This window comes from Bos grunniens, chromosome 20 (assembly GCF_055505025.1).
Source record: "Bos grunniens cultivar Pamir isolate PY7600 chromosome 20, Bosgru_T2T1.0, whole genome shotgun sequence".
Taxonomy (NCBI): Eukaryota; Metazoa; Chordata; class Mammalia; order Artiodactyla; family Bovidae; genus Bos; species Bos grunniens.
In genome coordinates, this window is record NC_141184.1 from 58,371,388 (window position 1) to 58,385,901 (window position 14,514).

Sequence of the window (14,514 nt, forward strand, 5' to 3'; positions counted from 1 at the left end):
TGATTTAGGCTTTACCTCTTAAGTTTCTGTGGTCATAACTAAAGGTGTAGTCAGCTCTTATTTATGTAAAAAGGGGTGAGCAATAGGAGTTGAAGAGGTTTTTTAAAAATTCTTTTTCTTTGCAGTGCTCTCTTAAAATTAGCTTGCTTTCCCTAACTCAGCGTTTTAATGCTGTGCCATGCATAATACCTAGAGGCGTTGTAGGAAAGAATAATTTTCACTTTAGTGACTGAGAGTTGGCAAATAAATACCTGGAACTAAGTTTAATCATAATTTGCAGAATATGATTAAATGTGAGGCTGGAGAAATTGCAATAAGTACCAGTGAAAAGGCAAAACCCAAATCCATTAACACCCACCTAATCATTGTGGGAAGAAGGAAGGTTTATTCTTAATGAAAGTTAAGGGTAGCAGATAAGAAGGACAGAAAAGGAGAAAGAACAGAACAACTCTGGCTGTTATAAAACTTTATATGTCTTTCCATAACAACTTGAGGTGGTAGCATGACCTCTGAGTAAATACTTCCTCTGCCCTTCTTCCATCCTGAAAAGACCTTTCTCCCTTTGTAATGCTTACTCTCTCCCACACAGTTTTATTTCCATACTGACCCTGCTTCTGGGTCCTTTGCTTTTTACTTGAGCGTCCCCATTCTCACCACCCCCAGTCCCCTACTACTTTTTCATACACTCCTGGCTTTAGTCTGTTGTTTTCTCGGATAGGGGCAGTATCCTGGGTTCACTTTGCTCTGCCTGCACCTCACTCAGCTTGCTGTCCTCTGTCACCTGCTGCCACTTGGTTTCTGTGTTACATGTTAGTGGCAGCAATCATTTTGTAACTTAGCAGCTTGAAACAGGGAGAGAGGAGATGATGGCTAGTAAGCCCTGCATTTCTGGTGCTCTTTGCAGCTGAAGCCATGGGGTTATTAACTCAGGGATAATCTTTATAGTCATCTAGAGCAATTGTTTTTTACAAATTCTTGATCAGTAATATCTTTTGCTTGTTATTATTAAATTCAGAGTCTTTGAGTCTGTTGCACTTTAACTTTTTATCCATAATGTACTTGTTCATTTAAAGATATAGTTGTACATTCACACTTGAGTTTAAACTTCAAGCTGTGAGTTAAGTTGATGATTACACATTTCTGAAAACACGTCTCAAAAATAGAAAAGGCAAATAAAGTATTCACTGTATAAATACGCAAAATCAGATCAAACTACATCTAGAAATACTAAGCCAGGACTTCCCTGGTGGTCCTGTGGTTAAGACTCCAGGGAACTAAGATCCACATGCTGTACAGCACAGCCAAAAGAAAAACAAAACAACAAAAAACAAACAAAAACCCACTAAGCCATAATTTGAACTAGTAACAGACTGCACATGATAGCTTTGTCACAGATATGGTTCCTAAGACTAAATTACAAACACTTAGATTCGTATGTATCCTGTGGCATATAATAATGAAGTAGATTTCACATTATTTTTCAAAATGCTGATATATTGAGTTGGCCAGAAAGTTTGTTTGGGTTTTTACATAACGCCTTTTGTAGAAGTTTGCATATCTGTGTTGCCAGCCATAACACTTTTTTGAAGGTAACAATACTGCTATTTATCAGAATCTGTTTAGTTTTCTAAAATATAGCTTTGTGTGTTTAGAATTAAATTAAAGTGAAAAATAGACACGTAAGACTGTATATTTATTGATATTGCTCATCATTAAGAAGTAAATCCTGGATGATACTATGCTGTTAAAAGAACAGCAGTTAATTTTTTTCTTTTTAACTAAAACTTTTTTCTGTACTCAACAGGAGTACATATATTTTAGCTGCTCTTAAAATTTGGGCGTCTTAATTTGGATTAATAACTAAACTTACTGCTGCAAATGTTAAAAGCTAGGTATTACTGTAAATAAAATCATAAAAGCATCATGAATATCTTAACTATATATTCAGGTGTACTTTTTACACATTATAAGAATAAACATTTTGCCACGTAACTTTGAAAGACTGTTAAAAGTACTAATTTTTTTCCAGTTTTAGAGATATAATTGACATATAACCTTGTGTTAGTTCAAGGTATACATGATGATGGTTTGATGCATGTATGTATTGTACAGTGATTACCACAATATATCTAGTTAACAGCCCTTATAAAGGTGCAGTTATGATGGTAATGTTTGATTAAGTTCTTCGTCTTTCCATTGTCTATCAGTATCTCCTCTTAAGTGTCATCACTGTTTTGGTTTCACATCTTAAAGATCATTATTTGTTTATTTTTTATTTCCCCCTCATTTGAAGCATCCCCAGACATCTTGTCCAGGAGATCCTTGTCAAGATGATATATTCATTTCAGGACAGCAGAACTACCCATCAGCTACACTTAGTCACAAAGATGTTCTTCCAGACAGCCTGATGAAAGTAGGTGCTCAGGGAATGAAGTAGTATCTGTGAGCTTACTGTGTTTTACAGCTTTTGAACTAGAAATATGCTTTAACAGTGAAAATGCTTTTGTGAGGACCTTTCCCTCTTGATTAGTTGAGTTTTTTTTTTAATAATTGAGAAATAATATATAAAATTTCACTCTGCTGTTTCTTAGTTTATTCCATGATTTTGTCCACACTGAAGAATCATTTTGTTAATGTTGGATTTCTGTAGTATCATCTTGTCTTTTGAATCAAAGGCTTTTGGGCATTCCTGATAGTAAACTGTTTGGAGAGTTAAACATGAACCTGTCTTAAGCTCGTCATTGGATGGTGAAGGCGTTTTAACAGATAATACTTCTAATGCAACTGGAAGTCACCTTGAAAGACTTTTATGTATGATGGAATAGATGATGGTTGTAGTCTTATTACTTTTAAACTAAAGCGTCACTCATTTAGAGAGTACTTTTTTGTCTCCAGTGCTGGATACGTAATTCTTTTCTTTAGTATTTTCCTCAGTTGTTCTTTTATCTTAACTAAGCCTATATCCCTAGTATAACCAGATATAATTGTGAAGCACAGTTATATATTATATAAACTTTGGCATTGTCCTTGAGAGTAGGAACCCAGCCATTTAAGTTTGCACATATTTATTTATTTTACCCTTTTTGGTTGCTTTTCTTTTAATTGAGCTCTCCTATCCAGTTGCTTTTTAATATCCATTTTGTAGTTTTGGTTACCGAGTTTGTTTTATGTGTTTTATTCTCCCGAGTAATCTGCTAATCACAGTTTAGTATGTTCCTTGGCAGTGTTTAACACTGATGTAGAATGTCAAGTATGCCTGAGTTCTATGTGTCAGGGAGTCTTAAGAATGAGTCAGAAGCAGTTATTGTCTAGAGTATTCTCCCTAGGAGAAAGGTATTGAATCTGCCCATAGGAGTAAATTGTATTAGCATGGAGAAAAGCAAGTGCTATCTACAAAGTGTGCATAAAAAAATAGCTGCAATCTCATGGACAGAGGAGCCTGGAGGGCTATAGTATGTGAGGTTGCAAAGAGGCAAATACAACTGAACACACACACACAGTATTTAAGTGCTCCTGGACAGATTAATTGCTTCAGGTCTAGTGACCAAGTGGTAAACAAGCACAGTTTAAAAAACAGAGAATACAGCACTTCTTTCTCCTCTCTAACCAATATAAGATTTGTGATAGAGGGTTATCTTTGTGCCCTGTCATAAAATACCCAGACTTCATATTTTACCAAGTTCTCAAGTATAATACAGTGAAAAAGAGAACTTTCTGTTTAAGTAAAAATATTCTTCACCAAAACCAAACTTTGTGTTCCTCAGCAAGATGCACATAAGATAAATAGTTGTGAAATTGTTGTCTTAATCTTTTCCCAAACTTTTCTACTTGGGGCAATTTTAGGGAAACAGGACTCAGATAATTTCCCTCGCAGTTTTTCTGTAATTTCCTTATGGGTTAATAGTTAACAGTGAAGTTTTAAATGATTGAATAGCTTAAATGTATTTATTTTCTCTTCTACACAAAAATCTCTTTATATGCATATATTTATAATGTAAATATAACCTTTTTTTTTTTCAGATAGATTCCTTACACTAACAGAATAAGCTATTATCACATTTCCACAAAGATTATTTTTAAGTCTAAAAGACAAGAGTCTTTAAAACAAAGATAATTCTTTAACAGCAACAAAATAATCTGGACTTTTTTGTTTAGTCTGTGAGAAGTAAAATGTCAAGGTTTAACTTTTGTGGCTCACGCTCTATGGAATTAGTATTTAGAGAGTTTAAAATTTCATAACTTGAGACACACACACACACACACAAAAGGAATAAATCAGTTTTCTATTGCATTGCTGGATTGGCTTTTTAATTCTGGAAAGGAAAGAATAGAAGTAAAAGAATATACTCAGGTTATGAAAAAATTCTACCACAAAAAAACAGCAAATGCATCTTTTGAGTATATGTGAGAGACTAAGTATAGGAAAAGATTCCCTTTTAATGGGCTTACTTAAATTCTAAAATTTTGGCATACTGTTTTATCATTTTAACACTGGGTTACGGTTACAGAAAAGCAAACAATTTTAAATGTAGATGTGATTAATTTGAAGCTTTAAAAGAGTGAATCTATCAGCAAGCATCAGGCAGACTTAGAATTAAGACATTAACAGGGTTTTTCTTTTCCTTTTAAAAGTGTAAAATCAGAACAAAAAATGGCATACATGGCATGATAATGTGATTTAGAATGTTAAACTCAAGTGCTTTTGTAATGCTCCAAGAAGAAAATCCAAATATTTGTTATAAGACATTATTATTAGTCATTTTAAGACACTTCATGTTTTTCTTAGATGCCTTTGAGTAATGGACAGATGGGCCAGCCTCTCAGGCCTCAGGCAAATTATAGTCAAATACATCACCCCCTTCCTCAGGCATCTGTGGCAAGGCATCCCTCTAGAGAACAACTAATTGATTACTTGATGCTGAAAGTGGCCCACCAGCCTCCATACACACAGCCCCATTGTTCTCCTAGACAAGGCCATGAACTGGCAAGGCAAGAGGTAAGAATGATCAAGACTGTTTGGATTATGAGACTAAGCTTTTAATGTATTTTATAGGCTATTTAATTATAGCAATAAATCCATATAGAATTTTAACATAGTTTTTACCATTTTGTTTAATAGTTTGGTTTCATGTTAAGTTTATAAGGTATTAAACTTTGTGGTTTAACTTGACTGTATGATTCCCCCGCCCATTCTGATAAATTGACATGGGATATAGCGTTGACGGCATGATTTATTTTCCCTAAGGTGGTTGTTTTTCCAAACTGGTTGATGATGTTCCAATAATCAAATGTTCTTCAGGAATATAAATAGTAGACCTTTAAACTTTAAAGGTGTATTATATCTGCTGATTGTTATTTGATACTTGGTTTCTGAAACTGGACTATAGTCTCCAAAGAGCTTTGAGAATTAAATCTTAGAAACTGCTTTCAAAGTCAACAGTCATATATTCATGTATTTTGATAGTTTATTAATAAAATAATATCATTAGAAACTTAGAGAAATGTATCATTCATTTTGTTTTAGTTTCTGGAGAAAGAGAGTGTTTTACAACAAAATTTAGCTCTTGCCTCTTTTTCTATAGCTTGGTTGTAAAAAATAATACTAATTGATCATCAATCCTAGCTCCTTTGAAGGGTATAAACAGATTCAGGAAAGAAGTTAGCCTCCTAACAACCACCCAGGGATCTTTTATATGTCTTATGAAACATAGTCAGAAATATTGTGTAATTTAGATGTTTGCAAATGGAAATTGATAATAAAGTACATGTTTTGTGTGTATGCTCTATGTCATTAGAGTCTGTGATGTCCAAAATATATAAAGTCAACATTAATTGGTTGCATAATCCTCATAAGATAGCAATAGATTGATTTAGGAGCTATGCTTTATAATCTTAGCTGTGCCTTTAACTCACTAACTCATTAACATATTATTTCACATTGTAGTTTCATTTCATCTGCCCAAATATTTATTTTTGGTGAATTCCTACATATTTATGTTTTCTTGAACTTAATTTACCATATGAATATCATTGTAACTTTTCCTGATACAGCAATAAGTTTATTTTTGTGTTAACTCAGATTCGAGTAAGAGTTGAAAAGGATCCAGAACTTGGATTTAGCATATCAGGAGGGGTTGGGGGAAGAGGAAACCCATTCAGACCTGATGACGATGTGAGTTTTGTTTATATATCCTTGAAATGCCCATTAATTTTTATTCACTAAATTAATGCCTTTTATGCATAAGTAAAAATCTAACAGATATTTATTTAAATCTAGATAGATGTCACCATATGATTTCCCTGTTCAGCTTTTAGTTTTGAAGTGTGATCAGTACAAATTAATTGTTTGAGGAATACAAATTTAACTCCAAAATATTAATCTTCTTTATATTGTGAAGTGACATTTTAATTGTTAATACTTTTCTACACATCTATATATGTACTTTTTTTTTTATCACTTTAACAAAAAATCACTGTACTACTGTAAGAATCACCAGAAGCACAAATAACATAGCATTATCACAGTATTGGAGAAGACAGGGAGAAACCTTGTACCACAATTCAAATATTTGCATACTATAAAAAAGATTGCTCCTTGTTACTCTTCTTTTTATGCATACTTCTTTCCAATAAATAATTATCTTTTTTGTTGTTATTAAAGGGTATATTTGTAACAAGGGTACAGCCTGAAGGACCAGCATCAAAATTACTGCAGCCAGGTGATAAAATTATTCAGGTAACTTAAGACACATCTTTCATTATATTCTTTTTTTTTTTCTTTATAATATCTGAACTCATCAAATGCCAGAGTAGAAAGTAAGCATTTTATGAAGTTATCTTTAGATATTTGTGATTGAACAGAGGCATTTTTCATAGGCTGCTCCCTAGTGCTTTCATAGCTTAAAATACTTCTGCCTTATACCTTGGAAAATCATACTAATCATTTTAAATACACCTTAGCAGTTTTGAAATATTTCCTAGCCTTTTGATTAAGTTTATGAATGTTGTAGTTCAGTCGTGTCAGACTCTTTGGGAATCCATAGACTGCAGCACAACAGGCTTCCCTGTCCTTCACCATCTCCTGGAGCTTGCTCACACTCATGTCCATTGAGTCGATGATGCCATCCAACCATTAATGGCACGAACAAGTTGCGCAAGTTATGAATGTTTGCTTGTTCTAAAATAAGATGAGAAAGAATCCCTTTTGTGGGTTATGAGAATTAAAAGATTTAATTTAAGTATTGAGAGGCATTTAGAACTGTGTATCTGGTGTACAGTAAGACCTCATTAAATGTTTAACCTATCACAAGAAGTATAGTGTTCTTGCTTTGATGGCTCCTAGGCAAGTGGGAAGACTGGACCTCAACCTCTTCTCAGTTCAGTCAGTTCAGTCAGTCATGTCTGACTCTTCGAGACCCCATGGACTGCAGCATGCCAGGCCTCCCTGTCAATCACTAACTCCTGGAGTTTACTCAGACTCATGTCCATTGATCAGTGATGCCATCCAAACATCTCATCCTCTGTTGTCCCCTTCTCCTCCTGCCTTCAACTTTTCCCAGCACCAGGGTCTTTTCAAATGTGTCAGTTCTTCAAATCAGGTGGCCAGAGTATTGGGTTTCAGCTTCAGCATCAGTCCTTCCAAAGAATATTTAGGACTGATTTCCTTTAGGATTGACTGGTTGGATCTCCTTGCAGTCCAAGGGTCTCTCAAGAGTCTTCTCCAACACCACACTTCAAAAAGCATCAATTCTTCGGCGTTCAGCTTTCTTTATAGTCCAACTCTCACATCCATACATGACCACTGGAAAACCAGTAGCTTTGATTAGACAGACCTTTGGTGGCAAAGTAATGTCTCTGTTTTTTAATACTGTCTAGGTTGGTCATAACTTTTCTTCCAAGGAGTAAGTGTCTTTGAATTTCAAGCTGCAGTCACCATCTGCAGTATTTTGGAGCCCAAGAAAATAAAGTCTGTCACTGGTTCCACTGTTTCCCCATCTATTTGCCATGAAGTGATGGAACCAGATGCCTTAATCTTCTGTTCAGTTCAGTCACTCAGTTGTCTGTGACTCTGCAACCCCATGGACTGCAGCACATCAAGCCTCCCTGTCCATTATGAACTCCCGGAGTTTACTCAAACTCAACGTCCATTGCGTCAGAGATGCCATCCAATCATCTCATTCACTGTTATCCCCTTATCCTCCTGCCTTCAACATTTCCCAACATCAGGGTCTTTTCAAATGAGTCAATTCTTCGCATCAGGTGGCCAAAGTATTGGAGTTTCAGCTTCAACATCAGTCCTTCCAATGAACACTCAGGACTGATCTCCTTTAGGATGGACTGGTGTGATCTCCTTGCAGTCCAAGGGACTCTCAAGAGTCTTCTCCAACACCACAGTTCAAAAGCATCAGTTCTTTGGTGTTCAGCTTTCTTTATAGTCCAACTCTCACATCCATACATGACTACTGGAAAAACCATAGCCTTGACTAGGCGGACCTTTGTTGGCAAAGTAATGTCTCTGCTTTTTAATGTGCTGTCTAGGTTGGTCATAACATTCCTTCCAAGGAGTAAGCGTCTTTTAATTTCATGGCTACAGTCACCAACTGCAGTGATGGCTGCATCTCTACCATCTGGAGCCCCAAAAAATAAAATCTGCCACTATTTCCACTGTATCCCCATCTATTTGCCGTGAAGTGATGGTACCAGATTCCATGACCTTAGTTTTCTAAATGTTGAGTTTTAAGCCAACTTTTTCACTCTCCACTTTCACTTTCATAAAGAGGCTCTTTAGTTCCTCTTCACTTTCTGCCATAACGGGGGTATCATCTGCATATCGGAGGTTATTGATATTTCTCCTGGCAATCTTGATTCCAGCTTGTGCTTCATCCAGCCCAGCTTTCTCATGATGTACTCTGCATATAAGTTAAATGAGCAGGGCGACAGTATACAGCCTTGACATACTCCTTATCCTATTTGGAACCAGTCTGTTGTTCCATGTCCAGTTCTGTTGCTTCCTGACCTGCATACAGATTTCTCAAGAGGCAGATCAGGTGGTCTGGTATTCCCATCTCTTGAAGAATTTTCCACAGTTTATTATGATCCAAACAGTCAAAGGCTTTGGCATAGTGAATAAAGCAGAAATATATGTTTTTCTGGAATTCTCTTGTTTTTTCCATGATCCAGCGGATGTTGACAATTTGATCTCTGGTTCCTCTGCCTTTTCTAAATCCAGCTTCAACATCTGGAAATTCACAATTCATGTATTTCTGAAGCCTGGCTTTGAGAATTTTGAGCATTATTTACTAGCATGTGAGATGAATGTAATTGTGCAGTAGTTTGAGCATTTGAGCACTTTGGCATTGCCTTTCTTTGGGATTGGAATGAAAACTGACCTTTTCCAGTCCTGTGGCCACTGCTGAGTTCTCCAAATTTGCTGGCATATAGAGTGCAGCACTTTCACAGCATCATCTTTTAGGATTTGAAAGAGCTCAACTGGAATTCCATCACCTCCACTAGCTTTGTTTGTAGTTTCCTAAGGCTCACTTGTGGAGAAGGCAATGGCACCCCACTCCAGTACTTTTGCCTGGAAAATCCCATGGACAGAGGAGCATGGTAGGCTGCAGTCCATGGGGTCGCTAGAGTCGGACACGACTTCACTTTCACTTTCACTTTTCGCTCTTCATGCATTGGAGAAGGAAATGGCAACCCACTCCAGTGTTCTTGCCTGGAGAATCCCAGGGACGGGGAAGCCTGGTGGGCTGCTGACTCTGGGGTCGCACAGAGTTGGACACGACTGAAGTGACTTAGCAGCAGCAGCAGCAGCAGCAGCAAGGCTCACTTGACTTCACCTTTCAGGATGTCTGTCTCTAGGTGAGTGATCACACCATTGTGATTATCTGCGTTGTGAAGATCTTTTTTGTACAGTTCTGTGCATTCTTGCCACCTCTTAATATCTTCTGCTTCTATTAGATCCTTACCATTTCTGTGCTTTATTGAGCCCATCTTTGCATGAAATGTTCGCTTGGTATCTCTAATTTTCTTGAAGAGATCTCTAGTCTGTCCCATTCTGTTGTTTTCCTCTATTTCTTTGCACTGATCAATGAGGAAGGCTTTCTTATCTTTCCTTGCTATTCTTTGGAACTCTGCATTCAAATGGGTATATCTTTACTTTTCTCCTTTGCCTTTCACTTCTCTTCTTTTCCCAGCTCTTTGTAAGGCCTCCTCAGACAATCATTTTGCCTTTTTGCTTTTCTTTTTCTTGAGGATGATCTTGATCACTGCCTCCTGTACAATATCATGAACCTCTGTCCATAGTTCATCAAACACTCTTGTCAGATCTAGTCCCTTAAATCTATTTCTCACTTCCACTGTATAATCATAAGGGATTTGATTTCGATCATACCTGAATGGTCTAGTGGTTTTCCCTACTTTCTTCAATTTAAGTCTGAATTTGGCAATACGGAGTTCATGATCTGAGCCACAGTCAGCTCCCGGTCTTGTTTTTGCTGACTATATAGAGCTTCTCCATCTTTGGCTGCAAAGAATATAATCAGTCTGATTTCAGTGTTGACCACCTGGTGAATGTTGAGTTTTAAGCCAGCTTTTTCAGTCTCCTCTTTCACTTTCATCAAGAGGCTCTTTAGTTCATCTTCGTTTTCTGCCATAAGGGTGGTGTCATCTGCATGTCTGAGGTCATTGATATTTCTCCCGGCAATCTTGATTCCAGCTTGTGCTTCATCCAGCCCAGCGTTTCTCATGATGTGCTTTGCATATAAGTTTAAATAAGCAGGGTGACGGTATACAGCCTTAACATACTCCTTTCCCTGTTTGGAACTGGTCTGTTGTTCCGTGTCTAGTTCTAACTGTTGCTTCCTGACCTGCATACAGATTTCTCAAGAGGCAGGTCAGGTGGCCTGGTATTCCCATCTCTTGAAGATTTTTCCAGAGTTTGTTGTGGTCCACACAATCAAAGGCTTTGGCATAGTCAGTGAAGCAAAAGTAGATATTGTCCTGTAACTCTCCTGCTTTTTCTATGATCCAGCAGATTTTGGCAATTTGACCTCTGATTCCTCTGCCTTTTCTAAATCCAGCTTGAACATCTGGAAGTTCACAGTTCACGTACTGTTGAAGCCTGGCTTGGAGGATTTTGAGCATTACTTCACTAGTGTGTGAGATGAGTGCAATTGTGTGGCAGTTTGAGCATTCTTTGGCATTACCTTTCTTTGGGATTGGAATAAAAATACCTTTTCCAGTCCTGTGGCCACTGCTGAGTTGTCCAAATTTGCTGGCATATTGAGTGCAGCTCTTTCACAGCATCATCTTTTAGGATTTGAAATAGTTCATCTGGAATTCCATCACCTCCACTAGTTTTGTTCGTAGTGATGCTTCCCAAAGCCCACTTGACTTCACATTCCAGAATGTCAGGCTATAGGTTGGTGATCACACCATCGTGATTATCTGGGTCGTAAAGATCTTTTTTGTATAGTTCTTCTGTGTATTCTTGCCACCTCTTCTTAATAGCTTCTGCTTCCGTTAGATCCATGCCACTTCTGTCCTTTATTGTGCCTCTTCTACCACCCTTGTAACTTGGCAGCCTCAGTTTCACCGTAGTGTATACACTCAACGCTATGTCTGATACTATGTCTTAGACAAGTGCTTTCTAATATCAGGATTGCTACATAAGAATCATCTGAAAAAGTGGACAAGATCCAGGTTCCTTGGTCCTGCCTTTTGAGCTTTTATTTCCATAGAGATGGGGTGGAGCCCAGGAGTGTAGATGTTGTTTTAAATTGCCAAAATGATTCTTATTTTCTGCCAGATTTGTGGACTATCTGGCAGGAATTTAAATGTGCAAACACAAATTATTATGAAAAAAAATTTTAAGTCTTTTTCTTCTCTCTTCTAGGCTAACGGCTACAGTTTTATCAATATTGAACATGGACAAGCAGTGTCCTTGCTAAAAACTTTCCAGAACACAGTAGAACTCATCATCTTAAGAGAGGTTTCCTCATAAGAGCTGTGGACTTAAAAAACAGAGAGAGAGCAAGATTTATTGGAAGATACTTGCAGGGGAAATTAATATTTTGACTATTTTTATATATAAAGAAGAACTCAAAAAAATTATGTTCAAATTTGTACATTAATGAAATAATGGAACTTGTGATTAGAGGGAAAGAACCACTGTACAGTATATGGGGGAGACTATTGAATTCATACCATATAAAACTTCTCGTTAGGTTTTTAAACATAGCAATCAAGGCTACAAAAACAGATGTATGTTGTTTTTGTATAGAGTGTAGGTTTATTTTTGGATTTCATACTCATGATTGAACTCTGTGCAAGGCTCTAGTTAGCCTTGATTGTAGCCCAGAGACAGATGGCAGAGCTGTCTATCTCATAGCTTTTATGCCCTTATTTTTATTCAACTTGTATTAATGTTTTTCTGCTGAAACTTTTCTTTTAATGTGGGCAAGAGATTCGAAGTGTTGGCTTTTGCAATGTGCATATTGAACTGAAGAGTGAGTAGGTGAAGGTGGCGAGGTGGGTTCCCTTTCCAAGGCCAGATTAAAACAGTGATTTTCTTTAAAAATCTGGAAGCAAAGAATGAAAAAACATTTGTTAATGTGTTCTTATTAATAGAATAATGCAATAAAATGTGATGTCTTTTTAAAGAAAAAAGACAATAAATTGTGTTTTATGAGCTCTATAGGATTTGTTCTTGTCATAGCCTTTGACTATACAGTTGCTACTAGTGAATCAATTTTCAATTTTTTAGTCAAAGGAAATTTTTAACTCTACTGTAGATGCATGTCCATGCATTCTCTTTCTTTCTTTATTTTTGGTCCATACATTTTCTGTGTTGCAGAAATCTCTTGATTTTTTTTTTTTTTTTTTTTTTGCAAATGGTGGTACTTGCAATCTGTTTTATAATTAGTACTCCATTTTAAAGTTAATTTATAATTTTTACTTTAAGCAACAAATGAAACTAAAATGGCCAGTTTTGAGATTGTGTTGCTGTAACAGAAAATGTGAGAAGATTTTGGAAGGCCTCTTGATGTTGTTTGGCCTCACATTGCCTTGGTAAAGTAGAAGGAAAGAGTGTGCATGGAGCTAGGAAACCAAAGCGAGTCTGTGAAACTGGCATAGTGATAGAGAACTGCTGTGGAGAATTGAGAGCAAAGGGGTGGGCCCCTGAGGCCTACCAGTGTGTAATGGTGTTCAAAAAAAGGGCTGTTCCTACAGGTAACATTAAATGTGAACTCAACACTTCAGAGTCTTTAAAGGGTTTCTAAATGTATGTGTAATAGTGTTTTACCACCAACTGCCTTTGTTCCTCGTTAAGTGTAACAAATATTTGATAGAGTTTATGAATTTTGTTCAGACCATTACTTTTATTTCTTTTTGTTCTATGTAATCAAATAAAATGTGGATAACATGCAATGGTGAGAATTAACGCATACTTATTTGGACCAGAAAAAAGTGCCATAGAAGACCAAGAACTGTTTTAGTCGAGGCTAGTCTGGAGCCTTTCTTTAGAGCAATATTCAGTTATTACAATCCATTTTTAATTACTAAGAATATAATTTTGGAATTTTTAATCTGTTATGCTTTGTTCTTCAACCTTGTTTGAAGGTAAAGTCTTTTATAGGACTAGCAAAAATAGTAATCTACATTATTTTTGCAAAAGTGAGTTGAATTCGTTTGTTTCTTGCTAGTCATCGTAAATAGGCAGTACTTTTTAAAAGATGTGAACTCCAATACTGCACTTCTTTCAAGATGTTATCAATTGATTATTGTACTGTATAGTTTTAATAATATTGATTGAAACCCTTTAACAGCTCTTTGTAAATTTTAACTCATTTTAGTTGATTTTCAGTACTATTTGCATAGGAATTGATTTTTATGAATATAGTAGAAAAATGTGCTGTATTTTGATAAAATTCATTTATTGTATGTGTGTTGTAATCTCTAAAAAAATGACAAACAGCTTCTTTAAGACAAGCCTCGGTGTCCCCTTTATTCATAGTTTATTTTAAAATACTAATTTTGGCATTCTAAAATTATTCCCATCTTGTTTTGGTTTCAGTTGATTTTTCACAGTCTTATTCTGTTTCCTGGTAACTCAGCTGGTAAAGAATCTGCCTGCAATGCAAGAGACCCCAGTTCAATTCCTGGGTTGGGAAGATCCACTGGAGAAGGGACAGGCTACCGACTCTAGTATTCTTGGACTTCCCTGGTGGCTCAGCTGGTAAAGAATCTGCCAGCAGTTTGGTAGACCTGGGTTCGATCCTTGGATTGGAAAGATCCCCTGGAGAAGGGACTGGCTACCCACTCCAGTATTCTGGCCTGGAGAATTCCATGGACTGTGTGGTCCATGGGGCTGCAAAGAGTTGGACCCAGCTGAGCGACTTGTGCTTTTCATAAAAATAAGTATAATTATGATATTTTTTTACTTCTTTACCTTGAATCAGATACACAGGCTATGATTTTGGAAAGGGAAATAGACCACAAAGAACA

At 36.5% G+C, this 14,514-nt stretch overlaps 1 protein-coding gene across 9 annotated transcripts in view; it reads left to right on the forward strand.

The window, feature by feature from the left end:
- The window catches only part of ERBIN (erbb2 interacting protein), a 129,730-nt gene extending 115,732 nt beyond the window's left edge, over positions 1-13,998 (forward strand). For 2 of the 9 annotated variants that reach the window (XM_086361991.1, XM_086361994.1), the window contains 5 exons: positions 2,294-2,413; positions 4,787-4,996; positions 6,080-6,172; positions 6,662-6,736; positions 11,903-13,998. In XM_086361991.1, coding sequence (XP_086218117.1) covers positions 2,294-2,413; positions 4,787-4,996; positions 6,080-6,172; positions 6,662-6,736; positions 11,903-12,010 — 606 coding nt within the window. In that variant the 3' untranslated portion in view covers positions 12,011-13,998. The remainder of the gene's footprint in view (positions 1-2,293; positions 2,414-4,786; positions 4,997-6,079; positions 6,173-6,661; positions 6,737-11,902) is intronic. The other 7 variants (XM_086361992.1, XM_086361996.1, XM_086361993.1 and 4 more) reach the window with 4 other exon arrangements.
- Positions 13,999-14,514: the final 516 nt, after the last annotated feature.